General features: G+C 44.1%; 1 protein-coding gene across 3 annotated transcripts in view; it reads left to right on the top strand.

Annotated features, from left to right (window-relative positions):
* The window catches only part of arhgef40 (Rho guanine nucleotide exchange factor (GEF) 40), a 39,238-nt gene that overhangs the window by 4,499 nt on the left and 16,116 nt on the right, over positions 1–18,623 (top strand). For 2 of the 3 annotated variants that reach the window (XM_045721818.1, XM_045721817.1), the window contains exons 2-10: positions 6,972–7,061; positions 7,280–7,387; positions 8,815–9,100; positions 9,414–10,713; positions 15,365–15,621; positions 15,724–15,921; positions 16,096–16,210; positions 16,564–16,657; positions 16,808–16,897. In XM_045721818.1, coding sequence (XP_045577774.1) covers positions 6,972–7,061; positions 7,280–7,387; positions 8,815–9,100; positions 9,414–10,713; positions 15,365–15,621; positions 15,724–15,921; positions 16,096–16,210; positions 16,564–16,657; positions 16,808–16,897 — 2,538 coding nt within the window. Of the gene's footprint in view, positions 1–6,971; positions 7,062–7,279; positions 7,388–8,270; positions 8,396–8,814; positions 9,101–9,413; positions 10,714–15,364; positions 15,622–15,723; positions 15,922–16,095; positions 16,211–16,563; positions 16,658–16,807; positions 16,898–18,623 lie in introns of those variants that run through there. The other variant, XM_045721820.1, reaches the window with a different exon arrangement.

Genomic DNA, 18,623 nt, shown 5'->3' on the forward strand with positions numbered 1-18,623 from the left:
TCTAGCCACTTAGTTAAGATGGAAAGCCTCACTCGGGAGGGAACTATTTCCTTCTAAAGTCCAGCCGAATAGTGTTTGTACATCTAGTTTACTAATCCAATCACCTTTTGTTTCATGCACTACGGTGGGACCAGCAACAGTGCTTTTGAATGAGCCATAGTGCGGAAACATAACGGCATGAACCATCGATTATTTTAACGCTGCACAAAAATCACAACTTCAGCCTTCAGCAAATAACATGTGACTACAGTATAGGCTGCTGTTTCTGGTACACAGTACAGTGCAGAGCAATAGGCGGTGTCCTAAATAACACCCTATATTGTGTACTACTTTTGACATTTTCATTTTACATTTACCCGTAGAGCTCTGGTCAAAAGTAGTGCACTCTATGGATAATAGTTTGCCATTTGGGATGCAAGCAGAGACTCTGTTTTAGAGGAATGAGGGCATTAGAGCTGTACTTTGTATACCCTTTATTTTAATACAGGAAGTCACATAGCGATAAAGAATACATTTTCCAAGGTAAATCTAGGCCTAAATAGGTTAGCGTAACCAGAAACGTTTCAATAGGACGTGGCAATAGCATTAAACGTTACACATATAGCACTAACATTAAACTGTACAGAGTAAACAAATGTTGTTATTAAATCTGTGGATTGGATATTCATAGCATTAGGAAACCGTAGTAAACAGTAGGCCTGCACTCTACAATCTGTTGTACTATAACTTGATAATGATCATTCTTTCTTAAAAAATATATATCATAGATCAGTGGTGCTAAAACATTGAAGGTTGGATATACATGGTGTTTAAATGAAGCACTAGTAAGTAATACATCAGCCTGTTATTGATAGGGTTAGGATTAGGGTTAATAATAACTTAATGAGGCTGTTTTCATACATAGTAGTGCTGAAAACATTGCCCCTGACTTTGGATGAGACAAATATGGTGAGGCCTAGGGCTTAGAGCAGTGGTACTATGCAGAAGGATAATGTTGCATCTAGAGGGAGTTTGTGAAGAAAGATGATTTGGCTTAAAAGAAATCACATAATAAAGTTACATGGACTCATTCTGTGTGAAATATGATGGGTTGACATGATTTTCTGATGACTACCATTTCCTTTGTTCCCCCATACATACAACATCTGTATAGGTCCCTCAGTCAAGTGTTGAATTTCAAGCACAGATTCAACTACGATCACCAGGGAGCTTTTTGAAAGACTCATAAAGAAGGAAAGTGGTAGATGGGTAACAATAATGAATCAGACATTGAATATCTCTTTAAGCATGGTCAAGGTAAGAATTACGCTGAGTATTTTCTCTGGATTAAAATAAACGGGATGGATCTAAGCACAGGCAATATCCTAGATGAAAACCTGCTTCAGTCTGCTTTACACCAGACACTGGGAGAGGAATTCACCTTTCAGCAGGACAATAACCTACAACACAAGGCCAAACCTACACTGAAGTCGCTTACCAAGAAGACAGTGAATGTTCCTGCGTGGCCAAGTTACAGTTTTGACTTAAATCTTCTTGAAAATCAATGGCAAGACATAAAAATAGATGTCTAGCCATGTTTCCCAACACTTTGACAGAACTTGAAAAATTTTAAAAAGAGTAATGGGCAAATATTGCACAATCCAGGTGGGCAAAGCTTTTAGAGACTTACCTAAGACGATTCACAGCTGCAATCGCTACCAAAGGTGTTTCTAACATGCATTGACTCAGGGGGTGAATACTTATCTAATCAAGACAGTGTTTTCATTCATCTTTAAAAAGTGTTAGAATTGTTCTTCCACTTTGACATAAGAGTATTTTGTGTAGATTGTTGATAGAAAATGACAATTAAATCCCTTTTAATCCTACTTCGTAACACAATAAAATGTGAAGAAGTCCAAGGGGGTGAATACTTACTGTACGATACTATTGCTCATTCAGTGATCCACCGGAGGTCCCTTCATAGTGCGGAGTATGCAGATATTATGCAGATATGCAAAGCGTGGAGTAAGTATGCAGATATTTGGAATATGTAGCTAGAATGTACCGTATCTAGACTGGGACTGGCATTATTTGAATTGGGAGGTTACACTTATTTGAAGTGCACTTCTCAGGAGTAGTCAGAAGTAGGTAGTAGACACTGGACCCTTTTACAGCATTTATCTCTATTCAGAGCGCAACTGACTAGTGACTGATTTAACCTGGTCCCAGATCTGTTTGTACTGTCTTGCCAAGGCAATATTGTCACGGGCGTCGTAGGAATTGGACCAAAATGCAGCGGGAGTGTGTATACTCATCTTCTTTTTATTAGGCAGAAAGAAGGAAAACCAAAACAAAACACACGTATACAAAAACAACGACGATAAACAGTCCTGTAAGGCTTACAGCTATACAAGGAACAACTAACCACAAAAACCCCATGAAAAACACCCCTACTAAATAGGACCTTCAATAGTGTGAGGAGCAGGAGCAGGACGAGCTGGACTGGGCTGACGCACTGGAGGCCTGGTGCGTGGGGCTGGTACTGGAGGTACCAGACTGGAGACACGCACCCCAAGGCTAGTGCGAGGAGCGGGAACAGGACGTACTAGACTGGGCTGACGCACTGGAGGCCTGGTGCGTGGTGCTGGCTTTGGAGGCGCCAGACTAGAGACATGCACCTCAGGGCTAGTGCGAGAAGCAGGAACTGGATACACCGGGCCATGAGTATGCACTGGAGGTCTGGAGCGCACCTCCTGCACAACCCGTCCTGGCTGGATGGTAATAGTAGCCCTGCACGAGCGGAGTGCTGTCACAGGGCGAACTGGGCTGTGCAGAGGCCTGATGGCTGCCGTGCGTAGCGCAGGCGTAGGGTAGCATGGGCCTAGGAGGCGCACTGGTGGCCAGATGTACTGCGCAGGCATCCTCCTTCCAGGCTGGATGCCCACTCTAGCACGGCACTTGCGAGGGGCTGGGATTGCTCACACCGGACTGTGCGTGCGCATGGGCGAGATTGTGCGCACTTCCGCATACACCGGCGCTCTCCACTCCACACGCTCCCCATAATAAGCACGGGGAGTTGGCTTAGGGCTCACCCTTGGCCCAGCCAAACTACCCGTGTGCCCCCCAATTTTTTTTTATTGGGGCTGTCTCTCGCACTTGCCTCTCGGTGCGTATAATGCCTCATAATAGCGCCACTCCACCTTGGCTGCCTCCAGCTCCTCCTTAGGGCGCTGGTACTCCCCAGCCTGGTGCCAAGGTCCTGCCCCATCCAGAATCTCTTCCCATGTCCATGACTCCACAGAGCTCTGCTGCTGCTCCTTCCTCCGCTGCTTGGTCCGTTTGTGGTGGGTAGTTCTGTCACGGGTGTCGTAGGAATTGGACCAAAATGCAGCGGGAGTGTGTATACTCATCTTCTTTTTATTAGGCAGAAAGAAGGAAAAACAAAACAAAACACACGTATACAAAAACAACGACGATAAACAGTCCTGTAAGGCTTACAGCTATACAAGGAACAACTACCCACAAAAACCCCATGAAAAACACCCCTACTAAATAGGACCTTCAATTAGAGGCAACGAGGAACAGCTGCCTCCAATTGAAGGTCAAAACAATAAACTAGACATAGAAATAGAAAAACTAGAAAATAGAACATAGAAATACAAAACATAGAACACAACCCAAAACCCTGGCAACACAATACAAACACACCCCTGCCATGTCCTGACCAAACTACAATAACAAATAACTCCTTATACTGGTCAGGACGTGACAAACATTATGGCAAATGTCATGCAAAACAGCTCAAACAGATCTGGGACCAGGCTAGTGTTGATATATAATCAATCTTCAACCAATTACTCCTATAGACTCCCCAAGGTCATATTATAGATGATGCATGAACTCTAGTTACAGTAATCAATGGTTGGAATCACCTACAGTAAATAATTTGGCTCTGCAGCTTGAATAGTTAATTAGGGTTGTTTATCTTATTAAGCCCTGACCTGGGCTAAGTAGAATCATTCATGCCACTGACCCTGAACAACATCTGCTGACCTCTTAGTTAGATTCATTTCAAGTGTAGAAAAAGTAATTTTGTGTAAAACAGTTTGTATTCCTAGCTCTGTTCTCTCTCTATAGCTCTCTTTCCCATTCTGGTTCTCATCCTCTCTCTCTCTCTCTCTCTCTCTCTCTCTCTCTCTCTCCCTCTCTGTATCCTCTCTCTCTCTCTCACTTTCTCTCTCTCTGTCTCTTTCTCTCTCTCTGCCTCTCATTTGACTGTTAGTCCACTTCCAATTCTTTTGGCCACATTCTTTCACAGTTTGTTTTTCTTTCCCTCCCTCCATCCCCCCTTTTCCAATCTTTTCCCTCTCTCTCTCCCAGAAACCCCCTCCCGGCCCTCTCTCCCCAGCCGTCCTTTTTCTTTTTCCACACACTTGTTTGACCATTCCTCCTTTCTTTCTCTCTTTATTTCTCTGTCTTTCTTTACCCATCAAATCAGTATTTTTTAGAAGTTCTGCACAATATGCTTTCTGTGAGGGGGATCTCACTATAATTATTGTCAGATGACTGAGAGATTATGAGAGAGGGAGAAAGAAAGTAGGAGAGAGGAATTGAGAGAGTATGGAGAAAGGAGGGAAAATTATGAAAGGAGAGCGGTAAAAGAGGAAACATGGAGAGAGGGAGGGAGGGAGGTAGGAAGAGAGAAAAAAAGGTTATGGGTTGCCATGCCGACAGTCCTGTATAAAAATAAACAGTGTACTGCTAGCTCTCTACTCTGTCACCCTCCACCTCTCTGGCAGACCTATCGTGTGTGTGTGCATGTGCGTGTATACGAGGATGAGTGTGTGTGTGTGTGCATGTGCCCGTTCAAGTGCGTGTGCGAGTGCGTGTGCGTGTGTGTGTGTGTGTGTGTGTGTGTGTGTGTGTGTGTGTGTGTGTGTGTGTGTGTGTGTGTGTGTGTGTGTGTGTGTGTGTGTGTGTGTGTGTGTGTGTGTGTGAGCATAGTGAAGACATCAAAACTATTAAATAACACATATGGAATCATGTAGTAACCAAAAAAGTGTTAAACAAATCAAAATATATTTAATATTTTAGATTCTTCAAAGTAGCCACCCCCACACTCTTGGCATTCTCTCAACCAGCTTCACCTGGAATGCTTTTCCATCATTCTTGAAGGAGTGCCCACATATGCTGAGCACTTGGTGGCTGCTTTTCTTTCACTCTGCGGTCCAACCCATCCCAAACCTTCTCAATTGGGTGAGGTCGGGTGATTGTGGAGGCCAGGTCATCTGATGCAGCACTCCATCACTCTCCTTCTTGGTCAAATAGCCCTTACACAGCCTGGAGGTGTGTTGGGTCATTGTCCTGTTGAAAAACAAATGATGGTCCCACTAAGCGCAAACCAGATGGGATGGCGTCACTGCAAAATGCTGTGGTAGCCATGCTGGTTAAGTGTGCCTTGAATTCGAAATAAATCACAGACAGTGTAACGAGCAAAGCACACCCACACCATCACACCTCTTCCTCCATGCTTCACGGTGGGAACCACACATGCAGAGATCATCCGTTCACCTACTCTGCGTCTCACAAAGACACGGCGGTTGGAACTAAAAATCTCAAATTTGGACTCATCAGACCAAAGGACAGATTTCCACCGGTCTAATGTCCATTGCTCGTGTTTCTTGGCCCAAGCAAGTCTCTTCTTATTATTGGTGTCCTTTAGTAGTGGTTTCTTTGCAGAAATTCGACCATGAATGCCTGATTCATGCAGTCTCCTCTGAACAGTTGATGTTGAGATATGTCTGTTACCTGAACTCTTTGAAGCATTTATTTGGGCTGCAATTTCTGAATCTGGTAATTCTAATGAACTTATCCTCTGCAGCAGCGGTAACTCTGGGTCTTCCTTTCCTGTGGCAGTCTGAATGAGAGCCAGATTCATCATAGCGCTTGATGTTTTTTGTGACTGCACTTGAAGATACTTTCAAAGTTCTTGACATTTTCCTGATTGACTGACTCATGTCAGACTCATGTCTTAAAGTAATGATGGACTGTCGTTTCTCTTTGCTTATTTTAGCTGCTCTTGCTATAATATGAACTTTTAACTTTTAACAAGGCACACCTGTTAATTGAAATGCATTCCAGGTGACTACCTCATGAAGCTGGTTGAGAGAATGCCACGAGTGTGCAAACTTGTCATCAAGGCAAAGGGTTGCTACTTTGAAGAATCTCAAATGTAAAATATATTTTGATTTGTTTAACGCTTTTTTGGTTACTACATGATTCCATATGTGTTATTTCATAGTTTTGATGTCTTCACTATTATTCTTCAATGTAGAAAATAGTAAAAATAAAGAAAAACCCTGGAATGAGTAGGTGTGTCCAAACTTTTGACTGGTACTGTAATACACTATAGGGAATAGGTAGTACACTATGGGGAATATATAGGGAATATATAGTGCACTGTAGGGAATATATACTACACTATAGGGAATATATAGTACACTATAGGGAATATATAGTACACTATAGGGAATATATAGGGAATAGGGTGCCATTTGGGGCTCAGCTCTTGCGTTCACTGGAACTCCAGGAATTGTCTGACACTCCCCAGACCATGCAACAGGAAGTTGTGTGTGTGCGTGTATGTGTGTGTGTATGTTTTTTGTGCATGTGTGTGTGTGCGCGTGTGTGTGTATGTTTTGTGTGTGTGTGTGTGTGTGTGTGTGTGTGTGTGTGTGTGTGTGTGCGTGTGCGTGCGTGCGGGTGTGTGTGTGTGTGTGTGTGTGTGTGTGTGTGTGTGTGTGTGTGTGTGTGTGTGTGTGTGTGTGTGTGTGTGTGTGCGAGTTTGCGAGCAGGACAAGCCAGCTGTTTAACACAAACACAGACATAGCAGCAGCCTTTCAATGTCCGGTTAAGAATGAACTCTTTACATCTCTCTCTCTCTCTCTCTCTCTCTCTCTCTCTCTCTCTCTCTCTCTCTCTCTCCCTCTCAGGGCTCAGAGGCAGTGGAAGATTGTGTGCAGGGGGCTCTCTCGTCCCTCTACCCCCCCTTCGAGAGCACAGCCCCGCCTCTCCTCTCTCAAGTAAACACACACACACACACACACACACACACACACACACACACACACACACACACACACACACACAGACGTTTACATGTTTGCTTATACGTGTGTGTGTGTGTGTGTGTGTGTGTGTGTGTGTGTGTGTGTGTGTGTGTGTGTGTGTGTGTGTGTGTGTGTGTGTGTGTGTGTGTGTGTGTGTGTGTGTGTGTGTGTGCGTTTGCCTATCTGTGCAGGTTTTCTCCGTGTTGGAGTCGACTTATCAGCATGACAGTCTGAGGTACCTGCTGGACTACTTCATCCCAGCAAAACACCTTCTTCACAAACTACAGCAGCATGCCTGTGTGAGTGCACACACACACACACACACACACACACAGCGCATGCTCGCGCGCCACTCCCAATAGCGTAACAACATATACTGTATTTGTAAACATGTAAACATACACACACATGCACGCCTACACATTGTCACCCACTTTAGTCTCCGCAACTCCCTCTCTCACAAATAAACAAATAAACAGACCTGGACACATTCTTTCTTTCACACACACATTGGGGAACATTCTCCCACATTGTGATTTTCACACACACACACTCAAAGTGGTCTCTGTTTTCATTGTCGCTCGGTGAAGCAGCCTGGGACGGGAGTAGGAGCATGAGTCATGATAATAATTCCTTCCATATGTGACTGCTGTGCACTGGGAGAGAGGGAGGAGAAGAGGCAGGGGGAGGAGGAGGAGAAAGAGAGAGATGGGGGTTGGGTGCCGGCCCGGGGTGTGGGGGAGTGAGGGAGAAAATGGACAGGGGGGGCAGTCATTTTCACTGTGGGAAAGTGTGTGTGTGCGAGTTGCAGACTAGAGAGAACTGATTGAGAAATGGGGGGGAAGGAGAGTGGGGCAGAACACTGGGGTACATTGAAGGAGAAAGAGGAGGAGAGAGTGTGTGTGGGTGACTGGGGTAGATAGAGAGACAGAAAAACATGAGTGAGGGATTGATACTCAAAACAGAGGAATGCAGAAGTTATGTTATGTATGGGGGTTGGGGAGATGTGGTGGTTTATGCTGAGAATAAGAGTTTCCAATGTCAATGAACAGAATAGGACAGAACGGGAGAGAGTAAGAAATAGAGTGAGAGAGAGAGATGCAGAAAGAGGGGGCAGCAGGGCCAGGAATATAATTTGATAATGGTCTCGTGAGTCGGGGAACATTGGATGAATCGAAGCAGAGGGGGAGGGAGCGGGCACATGTCATTGGCTAATTGGGGAATGAGAACAGCCAAGGGATTCTAACAGAGTTTAGTCCTCACAGCATGACACACACAGAGGAAGGGAAGGAAGAGCAGAGAATAAGGTAGGTAGGTACAGGATAGATTTACATCTGTTGTGGTGCAGTTTATGGGGTATTGACTCTCTCCTGGGAGGCAGTACTGGTTTCTTTAGGTATTTCATAGTAGTTCTTTGGCTCTCTGTGATGTGACTCGTCTCTGACTCTCTCATGCCTGTTTGACTGTGACTCTGTTGTGCTCTGTTCCCCGTCTCGGTCTTGGTTGCTGGTCAGTGTCCGCCCTGTTTTAATTCTCATTCCAGATATTCTGACTATACATCAATATGTTACTGACTCATTCTCCCTCTCTCTCTCTCTCTGTCTCTCTCTCCCTCTCCCTCTCTCTCTCGCTCTCTCTCTCTCCATCTCTCATCTCTCCCTCTCTCTCTCTCTCTCTCTCTCTCTCCCTCTCTCTCTCCCTATCTCTCTCCCTATCTCTCTCCCAGTCTCAGTATCTGGGCTGTCTGTTCCTCCACTCCGGTTGGCCCCTCTGCCTCGGAGAGAAGGTTGTGGTCCAGCTCTCTACTCTGGACTGGAGGCTGCTGCGCAGTACCGACTTCTACTTGCAGGTGGTTCCCTTCTCCACGCGCTGCCCCCGCCTGGCCCTCAAGTGTTTGGCCCCCGGGGGCCGCAACGTCCAGGAGGTCCTGGTGCCCGAGTCACAGCACCCCCTGGTGTTCACTACAGAGTGGCTGCACAGTGTCAACAAGGAGAGGGGCTACAAAAGAGAAGGTGAGAGATGCAGGGAAGGAAGGGAGGGAGGAAACAAGGGAGTGTGGGAAAGGAGAAAGGGGTTGAGGTTAGAGAGTGTATGAGAGAACTACTAGATTTAAGTGTAGAAAGATGGAGGAGAGATAAGCAAAAAGAGTTGTGTGACATGAATTTCTCTATCTGTCCCTTTCCTCTCTCTCCATCCCTCCCTCTCCCCCTCTCTTCCCCCTCCCTCTCTCCGTCGCTCCCTTTCTCTCACTCCTTTCTCCTATCTTTCCCCTATTTCTCCTTCCCTCCTCCCTTCCTCTCATTCCTCCCTCTCTCTCTTTCTCAGGAGGTGGAGGGTTAGATACGTGTCTGGTCAGTACGTGTGACGGGGTGGTCCGCCTACCGTGGGGGGAGGTGGTCTACCCCAAGTTCATCCACAACCCATCGGACGACCTAACTACCATGGCTGACCACCCAACCTCCGTCCCCGACCACACCACCAACCTCACCCCGGTGGTGGGCCTCGGCCTGGGTGGCTGGGGGGGCTCCTCCTCTGGAGAACCAGACTCCTGTTCCTGGGACGAAGAAGACGATGACCTACCTCCAGACAGTGTAGATGCAGAGGCCGTTCTACCCCGCCGTCGGTGCAGCGAGGACGGATTAGGGAGGACGACGAGGCATCACCAAATGGGTGGTGATGGGGATTACGTGGAACTCCTGGAGCCCAGGGGGGGTCCGGACGGCGGCGCGGACCCCAGGCAGAGGTACCTGGAGATGCATGGGATCTGTAAGACCAAGACCCTGCCGCTGTGTAGGAGGAGCAAGGCTATCAAGCTCCGCAGAGGGAAGGCCTGGGGGTACGGGCGACTGGACGCAGCCGGGGGCAGTAGGGGTGTCCTGGGGGGTAAGAGGGACTCTGTGACCCCCCGGGGGGACTGGTTACCCCCCCGCCCCCTGCCTAGAGTCATCGATCTAGGCCGAGCGAGACGGTCTGAGTCGTACCCCTCCTCGCTTCAGAACTCTGACGAAGGGGAGAAACAGGCCCTCGGAAAAGACCCAGAAGGCCTAGGAAGCCAGGGGCTGTATTTTGATGGTCCGTCCAAGGAGAGGAGGCCCGGGGTGGGCAGGGAGAGGGAGGGCAGTGGGTGTAACGTTACACAGCCATGCAGGGACAGCCATGGAAGTAACAGTTTGATAGCGACTGAGGCAGCAAATCACAAAGCAGCGCACGTTGTAGAGGGCCAATCGGATCAAAGCTCTCGCTCTGAATCTGTGTTTGAGGATGCTGATAAGCCACTGAGTGGAGACAGCGACACCATGCCCACTAAAGGCACACGAGGAAGTGGGGAGAATGCGGCGAGGCCATTGATTGATATTCCAGGAAATGGGGAGAATGTGGACAGCCCATTGGCAGATGGATCTGAAACCCAGAAAGGAAGACATTCCACTAGTGACTCTTGTGTACCAGACGAAATAGCAGACTCGACAGAACACAGGGAGACGGAACGTTCTCTCACTCGACCCGGTACTGACACTGACCCAAAGGGAGCAACAACTTCAGAAGAGAGGGATGAAGGAAAGACGGAGGAGATAGGAGTGTGTCCTAGAGGAAAGGAAGTAAAAACGGGAGGATTCAGGGCACCCAGGTAACTTCATAACTTCTTATAAATATGCTTAATTTGTAAATTGGGAGGTGTCGGAACAAAAAGTTAGCCGAGTGGGGGGGTGACCTGGGGTGCTCTGAGGTACCGTAGCACATGAAAAAAAGATCACCTTTATAATAAAGCAATAATAAAGCATTGCATGCGTTATCATCGCTTTTGCGTGCTGGCATAGAGCAGTAGAGTAGAGGCGCTTGCAGAAGTTGCACACGTGGGAAAATGTGGCCCATTTTAGATGACTGGCGACATTATCAGAATCTTTTCTAATACCTCCCAAACGATTAAAATGACAGGCTACTTTGACACTGACAAACTGAGAATCTGAGATCATTTAAAAACGACCTTGTCTTCAATCCATCAATAGTCTAGGCCTAGGTGTGTGCATAAACATATTGTATAATATGAGGAGGAAATGATAGTCCTAAAAAAGTTTTCCAGTTTCACTCAATCACCCACTGATACGCAGCTCACTCACCTGCGTGTTTTACTTTGTAAAATAATGCTGTTCGCTCAATAGGCCAATTTGGAAATGAATAACATATTTGGTACCCTATAGACCAGTGGCAATCAGTGCCATTTAATATATATTTTTATATTTCTATTACAGCATATTGGATGACTGTCATTCATATTCCGTACACCCAGTTCAATGTGACATCGAGAGGTTTAGCCTACTACATTCCCTATACCCATCATGATGTTGCTACAACCTAGCTGACGAATGAAAGTTTACAACATAGGTTGAAAGAAAAATGTGAGTAATCAAGGTGACAGATACTGCCTTGCACACTCTTGCCTGCATCTCGCTGATCTAGGGCGTAATCATTAGTCCAGTTGCAAACGAGAGTTTCTATTGGACAAATTCAGGTATGTTTATCCCGTTTCATTCAGTTTGCTTCCATTTGAGAAACATTTTTCAACAGAATCGGTGGAATGAATACACCCCTGATCACGCGCAAACACAGTTCCCTTTCATAGCAACCACATACAAACATCATGATCACTTTGATTGTTGTATAATTCCTTCTCACATCTACGCGCTCTCCTCCTCTCACCTTTTCCCTTCACTTGTGGACTTCAGTGCACAATACAACAGCTGTCTGTGACCAGGTGAAAAAAATTTCCAAGCCAAACCTTTGTATCATAACCGCCAATCCGCTACACACATTCTACAGTTGAAGTCGGAAGTTTACATACACCTTAGCCAAATACATTTAAACAAAATTTTTCACTATTCCTGACATTTAATCCTCGTAGAAATTCCCTGTCTTAGGTCAGTTAGGATCACCACTTCGTTTTAAGAATGTGAAATGTCAGAATAATAGTAGAGAGAATGATTTATTTCAGCTTTTATTTCTTTCATCACATTCCCAGTGGGTCAGAAATGTACATACACTCAATTAGTATTTGGTAGCATTGCCTTTAAATTGTTTAACTTGGGTCAAATGTTTCGGGTAGCCTTCAACAAGCTTCCCACAATAAGTTGCTTTTTCAGTAATGCCCACACATTTTCTATGGGATTGAGGTCAGGGCTTTGTGATGGCCACTCCAATACCTTGTCTTTGTTGTCCTTAAGCCATTTTGCCACAACTTTGGAAGTATGCTTGGGGTCATTGTGCATTTGGAAGACCCATTTGCGGCCAAGCTTTAACTTCCTGACTGACGTCTTGAAATGTTGCTTCAATATATCCACATAATTTTCGTTCTCATGATGCCATCTATTTTGTGAAGTGCACCAGTCCCTCCTGCAGCAAAGCACCCCTACAACATGATGCTGCCACCCCCGTGCTTCACGGTTGGGATGGTGTTCTTCGGCTTGCAAGCATCCCCCTTGTTCCTCCAAACATAACGATGGTCATTATGGCCAAACAGCTCTATTTTTGTTTCATCAGACCTGAGGACATTTCTCCAAAAACTATGATCTTTGTCCCCATGTGCAGTTGCAAACCGTAGTCTGGTTTTTTTATGGCGGTTTTGGAGCAGCGGCTTGTTCCTTGCTGAGCGGTCTTTCAGGTTATGTGGATATAGGACTCGTTTTACTGTGGATATAGATACTTTTGTACCTGTTTCCTCCAGCATGTTCGCAAGGTCCTTTGCTGTTGTTCTGGGATTGATTTGCAGTTTTCCACACCAAAGTACGTTCATCTCTAGGAGACAGAATGTGTCTCCTTCCTGAGCGGTATGATGGCTGCGTGGTCCCATGGTGTTTATACTTGCGTACTACTGTTTGTACAGATGAACGTGGTACCTTCAGGTGTTTTGAAATTGCTACAAAGGATGAACCAGACTTGTGGAGGTCAACAATTTTTTTCTGAGGTCTTGGCTGATTTCTTTTGATTTTCCCATGATGTCAAGCAAAGAGGCACTGAGTTTGAAGGTGGGCCTTAAAATACAGCCACAGGTACACCTCTATTTGACTCGAATGATGTCAATTAGCCTATCAGAAGCTTCTAAAGCCATTACATCATTTTCTGGAATGTTCCAAGTTGTTTAAAGGCATGGTCTTAGTGTATGTAAATTTATGACCCACTGGAATTGTGATACAGTAAAATAATAAGTAAAATAATCTGTCTGTAAACAATTGTTGGAAAAATTACTTGTGTCATGCTCAAAGTAGATGTCCTAACCGACTTGCCAAAACTATAGTTTGTTAACAAGAAATTTGTGGAGTGGTTGAAAAATTAGTTTTAATGACTCCAACCTAAGTGTATGTAAACTTCCGACTTCAACTGTACATCGTTGTCACCATATTAGCTAACGTCATAGTCAACATAGCTTCTAGAGCTAATGCGTTAGTCCCCACTAAAATCATGCTGTACAGTGCACAGCAAGCAGTAACACCAGCTAGCCCCGGTGGCAATAAATTTATAAAACCAAAAGCTTACCTTGATTTGTCAGAGTTCCAATGTTGGATAGCCATAGCCAGCTAGCTAACATAGCATCACTCTCTGTTTGTGTCGGGTGTTTGAGTAGGCTAAACTAGCTAGCTGCATTCTCTCTCTCTCTCTCTCTTGCTTCTCCTTCATTTTTGAAGAAATTAATTTGTTCAAAACTGTTAAACTTTTGTCTTTCTCTCTATTTAAGTCAACTACTCACCACATGTTATGTGATGCGGTGCTATCTAGCTGTCGCTAATGCTTTCAGTACAAGATGTATTATTTTATCCTTTGATTGGGTGGACAACATGTCAGTTAATGCTGCAAGAGCTCTGATAGGTTTGAGGACATCCTCAGGAAGTTGTCATAATTACTGTGTAAGTCTGTGGAAGGGGATGAGAACAATGAGCCTCCTAGGTTTTGTATTGAAGTCAATGTACCCAGAGGGGGACGGAAACTAGCTGTCCTCTGGTTACACCATGGTGCTACCCCAGAGAGTGCTGTTGAGGCTACTGTAGACCTTCATTGCAAAACAGTGTGTTTTAATAAATTATTTAGTGACGTGAATATATTTAGCATAGTTTTATCTAAAAATTATAACTTTTTAAATGTTTAAATTTTTTATTTATCTTAAATTCACTGAGGAGGATGGTCCTTCCCTTTGTCATCTGAGGAGCCTTCACTGCTACAGACAGATTAGTCTTCTCTTTTCAGCAGAATCCATTTGCTTTCCAACCTGGGTATCCTGTGATTGTATTTTAAATTTTGTGAAAGGCCTGTTTTGGCTGCATGCTGTTCACTGACAGATTTGCCACGTGTTCCTGACTGTAGGCCTTTGATTGGGCTACACATAATCCACAGCTAGACAATTTAAAAATATATATGCTATGGATCCTCTGTGGCTAAATTATAGGCCTACTCCTGGTGTATTTTTAATTTATTTTAATTTATCAGGGGTGCTGCAGCACCTCCAGCATCCTTCCTGCGGCTATGATTATGTACGGAAATACATGTTTTTTAGTAAGCAGGAGAATTACAGAGAAGGCAACTTGAATTAACTCTGATTTATTTTATTAGAATTTTTACATTGCAAACAGAGAAAATAAGTTTTCATGCCACGAGAGGTACCGCATCCTGTCCAATGGGTTCCGGAATGAAACAGTGAAAAATTGAGAGGTGCCGGTTCCTGTTCCGGCAGGATCTTTCTCAAATTAAGCACTGGATGTAATACCGTTTCGTGTGCAGGTACAATTCCTTCACATACGGATATAGTACACTTACGGCCTAATACAGGTGATTTTCGATGTTGGACATAAAATACTGTAAAATCACCAGGAAATCAGCATAAAGTGATTTTAATTTAGGAAATCTGTTCTCAAGTATTCCCACACATAAATAGAGAAACATATGTGATCGTAACCCAATATAATCAAGGTTTAAAATTATGAGGTTTTTATCAAATACTATATCTGTTTGGGCTTCTTGCTGTCATTTAGTAGTGTACAAATGATTTGTAATTATAATAGAATTGTAAATAATGTGTACACTAATAAATGAATGTGAATTATTATGTGGATTGTAATTAATAGGATTATATTTTTTTAGAACCTCAATTACACTACAAGTTTTACATTGCAGGAAAGTTCTCCAGCAACAGGATGATCAAATTAAGATCCTACATCTGTAGGATTCAATCATAACAACTAACCTCACACTCAGTATTACATCCCTGTATGACATCACTGTATCTTCTCTCTCAGGAGGAAGAGGAAAGGGAGAGGGGGAAAGGGGAAGGCTAAAAGTGGTGGTCGTGGCAACCAGAAGACTCGAGACCAGGCCGGTTCCAAACCACCAAGTAAAACACCTCAGCGTGGTCCTGCCCTCTCCCCGACAACCAACCTGCCAATCACTACAACCAACCTATCAGAGGCAACACAGCAGCCTGAGGGGACGGATAAAGAGCTCACACCAGTCAATGGAGGACAAGAAAAAGCTGAGATTGGGGAAAGCAATACAGGTTAGATTTTAGCTTCTTTTGAAGAAGTATTTATGTCAATTGGATAAAAAGTATATGGCTAGAAGACATTATTCTCATGCCTATTCTTGCTTTTACCAACAGAAAACCAGGTTGTCCAACCAGAAGTCTCACCTGACACAACTACTAGCCAATCAGGCACATCCTTATCTAACCACTCTACAGAGGAGGTGGGGGCAGAGACATCTGCTGACCTATCAAATGGCCTATCACCTAAAGCCCCTCCTCTTCTAAGGGAATTGGACACAGAACTCCTCCAATCAGGAAAGCTGATGTTGACAGGTGAGTCATCTTTTATATCCATCTCATTAACTATCCTTCCATCCCTTTACCCTTACTTTCCTTTTATTCATACTTATCCACCCTTTACCACTCTTGCCATTATCCACGTTCATCCTCTCTCGCTCTTATTCTCTCTCTCTACCCCTCCTCCTCCCACCCTCTCTCTGTCTGTAGGTACGGTGGACAGGCTGGGACGGGCTGTGGTTGTCACTGAAACGCACCTCCCAGAGGACGGTTGCCGTGCGGATGAGATGGGCCGTGTCTTGGCCTGTTATCACAGGATCACCCGGTAATACTCTGTCACTATGGAACTGTCCATATCACAGTCTAGTCTGAGGGACCCTTTATAGCGTAACACTCATAGCACTACTGGCAGCTTCTCTATATAGTGTATTTTTTCTATTTAAAAAATGTTTTATGCATTATTGGGAAGGGCACATAAGCAAGCATTTCACTGTTAGTCTACACTTGTGGTTTACAAAGCATGTGACAAATACAATTGGATTTGAGCTAGTCTAACAAACTATGACACTTTATATAGTGGTTTTTATAGTTGTTTTTGACAGAAACTGAAACTTGAAGTTAGACGTTTCATTTTATTCCGCCTTCACCTCTCCCCCTATCTCTTTCTCCCTCAATCAGCTCTTCCGCTAAAGAGCGAGGCCTAACAGTAATAGTAGACAGTAGACAATCTCCTCCCTCTGCTCTCTGCCTCGCTGCACTGAAACAATTACAGGTGAGAAGGAGTTAAATGCTGAAGTGCTGAGTGTTTATACATGTACCGTATGTGTTTATATGTAGACATGTGTTTATGTTGAGAGGGCGTCTCTAATGTGTGTTTGTACGTCTGTGTGTGCGTGCGTGCATGCGTGTGCGTGCGTTCCAGGCTGTGGTCCCGGGAGGTCTTGGCTCTGTCCTCATTCTGGTGGAGGAGCAGCACCAGGAGTCATCTACACACAGTCTAGAGGGAGTAGAGGTGACTACACACACACACACACACACACGCACTTCTCTCATGTCTCATCAACACAAGCATTTCGCTACACCCACAATAACATTGGCTAAATATGTTTATGTGACCAATACAATTTGATTTGATTTGATTATCACTCCATTTGACCCATGTCACTTTAATAGAAAATTATGTTATATGTTTTTATAAAATGGACTATCCTTCATTCTCCTCCCTACTCATCCCTTCAGTGGCAATTGTTGCTGTGGACTATAAAACTATTTTACATCCATGGGCTTATCAACACTAAAGATAACAATTACATTTTAGAAAAACAATGGCAACACTAGCTATCCTCTCGTGGAATTTGAAAGGCCTTAATATGTCTATCAAGCGTTTCAGCTGTCTTGATATTCTAGCTAGAAACCATATTGATGTACAGTAGCAATGCTCCAAGAAACACACCTGCACCAAAAGTACACACATAGAATAGGGAACCTTTTGTGACGGACTGCCTCGATTCGGGTCTTATGTAGCAACATTTGAAATTGTGTTTTTTTACATTGGATAAAAGTAGAGACTGCAGTTGAGGAACAATGGGAAAGTAATTCTGCTTTGAAAGTCGATAAAATTGTAACCCCACTTTTGAGAAAATGGCCCTTGAATATTTTAGGACACCTACTGGAGAGCTCTTCTTTGTCTACACCCATTCAGCATCGTTCACACCATCTTAAGGCTTAATCCTTAAAGAGATGGGTGGGGCTAAGTTTATTTGACACATGCACAGGATACAGAAGGTGTAAACGGTACACTGAAATGGTTACTTGCATAGTAGCAATTTCAAAAACAGAAAGTGTCCAGATAAAAATATTTTATAAATATTTTATCACTATTAGATGATGCTTACCCGACAAACTTGTTTAAATTGATGGGTCATGTGAAGGAAATGCTATAACCACCCCCCCCCCAGCCACATCTAGCTGAGTGGATGGGAAACTATTGTCTAGACATGTACACATGTACATTGTCTAGACATGTTCATGAAATACAGTAGATGGCCGTAATCTCCCTCAGACACACCTGGCTAATGTGATGGGTCATGTAATAATCCGGCCGAAGTGGAGTCTTTTGTTTAGACATGTAGCTAGCTAGTTAGCTAGCTAGCTAAACAATGAACCGGTATAATCCCAACTCATACTTTTTCCAATACAAACATTGTCATAGCTGTAGTATGAATCTGCAGGTAGCTAAAGCTTACAAACTAGGTTCAATGTTACAGTAGCTAGCTAACATTAGGCTCTAACTAGCAATACAAATGGGTTTCTGATTCGAATAATATTACTACACAGATCATACACGTAATGTTAGCTAGTGAGCCAGCAAGCTAACGTTCGCTAGCTAATTAACAGTACACTTTAACTTGCAAGAAAAACAAGTTTTTGACAAAATTAGAAACTTATCTGAAAATGTAGCTAAACTCTTACCCATATACATGGATGAACACTTCACAGCAGACTGGAACCATTTAACTCTGTTTTGTTTGTAGCTACATCGTGTTTGGCAAGCGTTGTGTCAAGTCACTCCGGGTCACACTGACCGTGGAATGTGCAGAAAGTAGCCCATAACTTTTTCCAATTCATCTGTGGATAGCGCCTGCTAAATTCAGGCCAGAAAAACCAACTAGGCTCGTAATTTAACAATTTTATTCGTATTTATGGATGGAATACAAGTTTGTTATTAAGGCACATGA

Source organism: Salmo salar, chromosome ssa07 (genome assembly GCF_905237065.1).
Source record: "Salmo salar chromosome ssa07, Ssal_v3.1, whole genome shotgun sequence".
Classification (NCBI taxonomy): domain Eukaryota; kingdom Metazoa; phylum Chordata; class Actinopteri; order Salmoniformes; family Salmonidae; genus Salmo; species Salmo salar.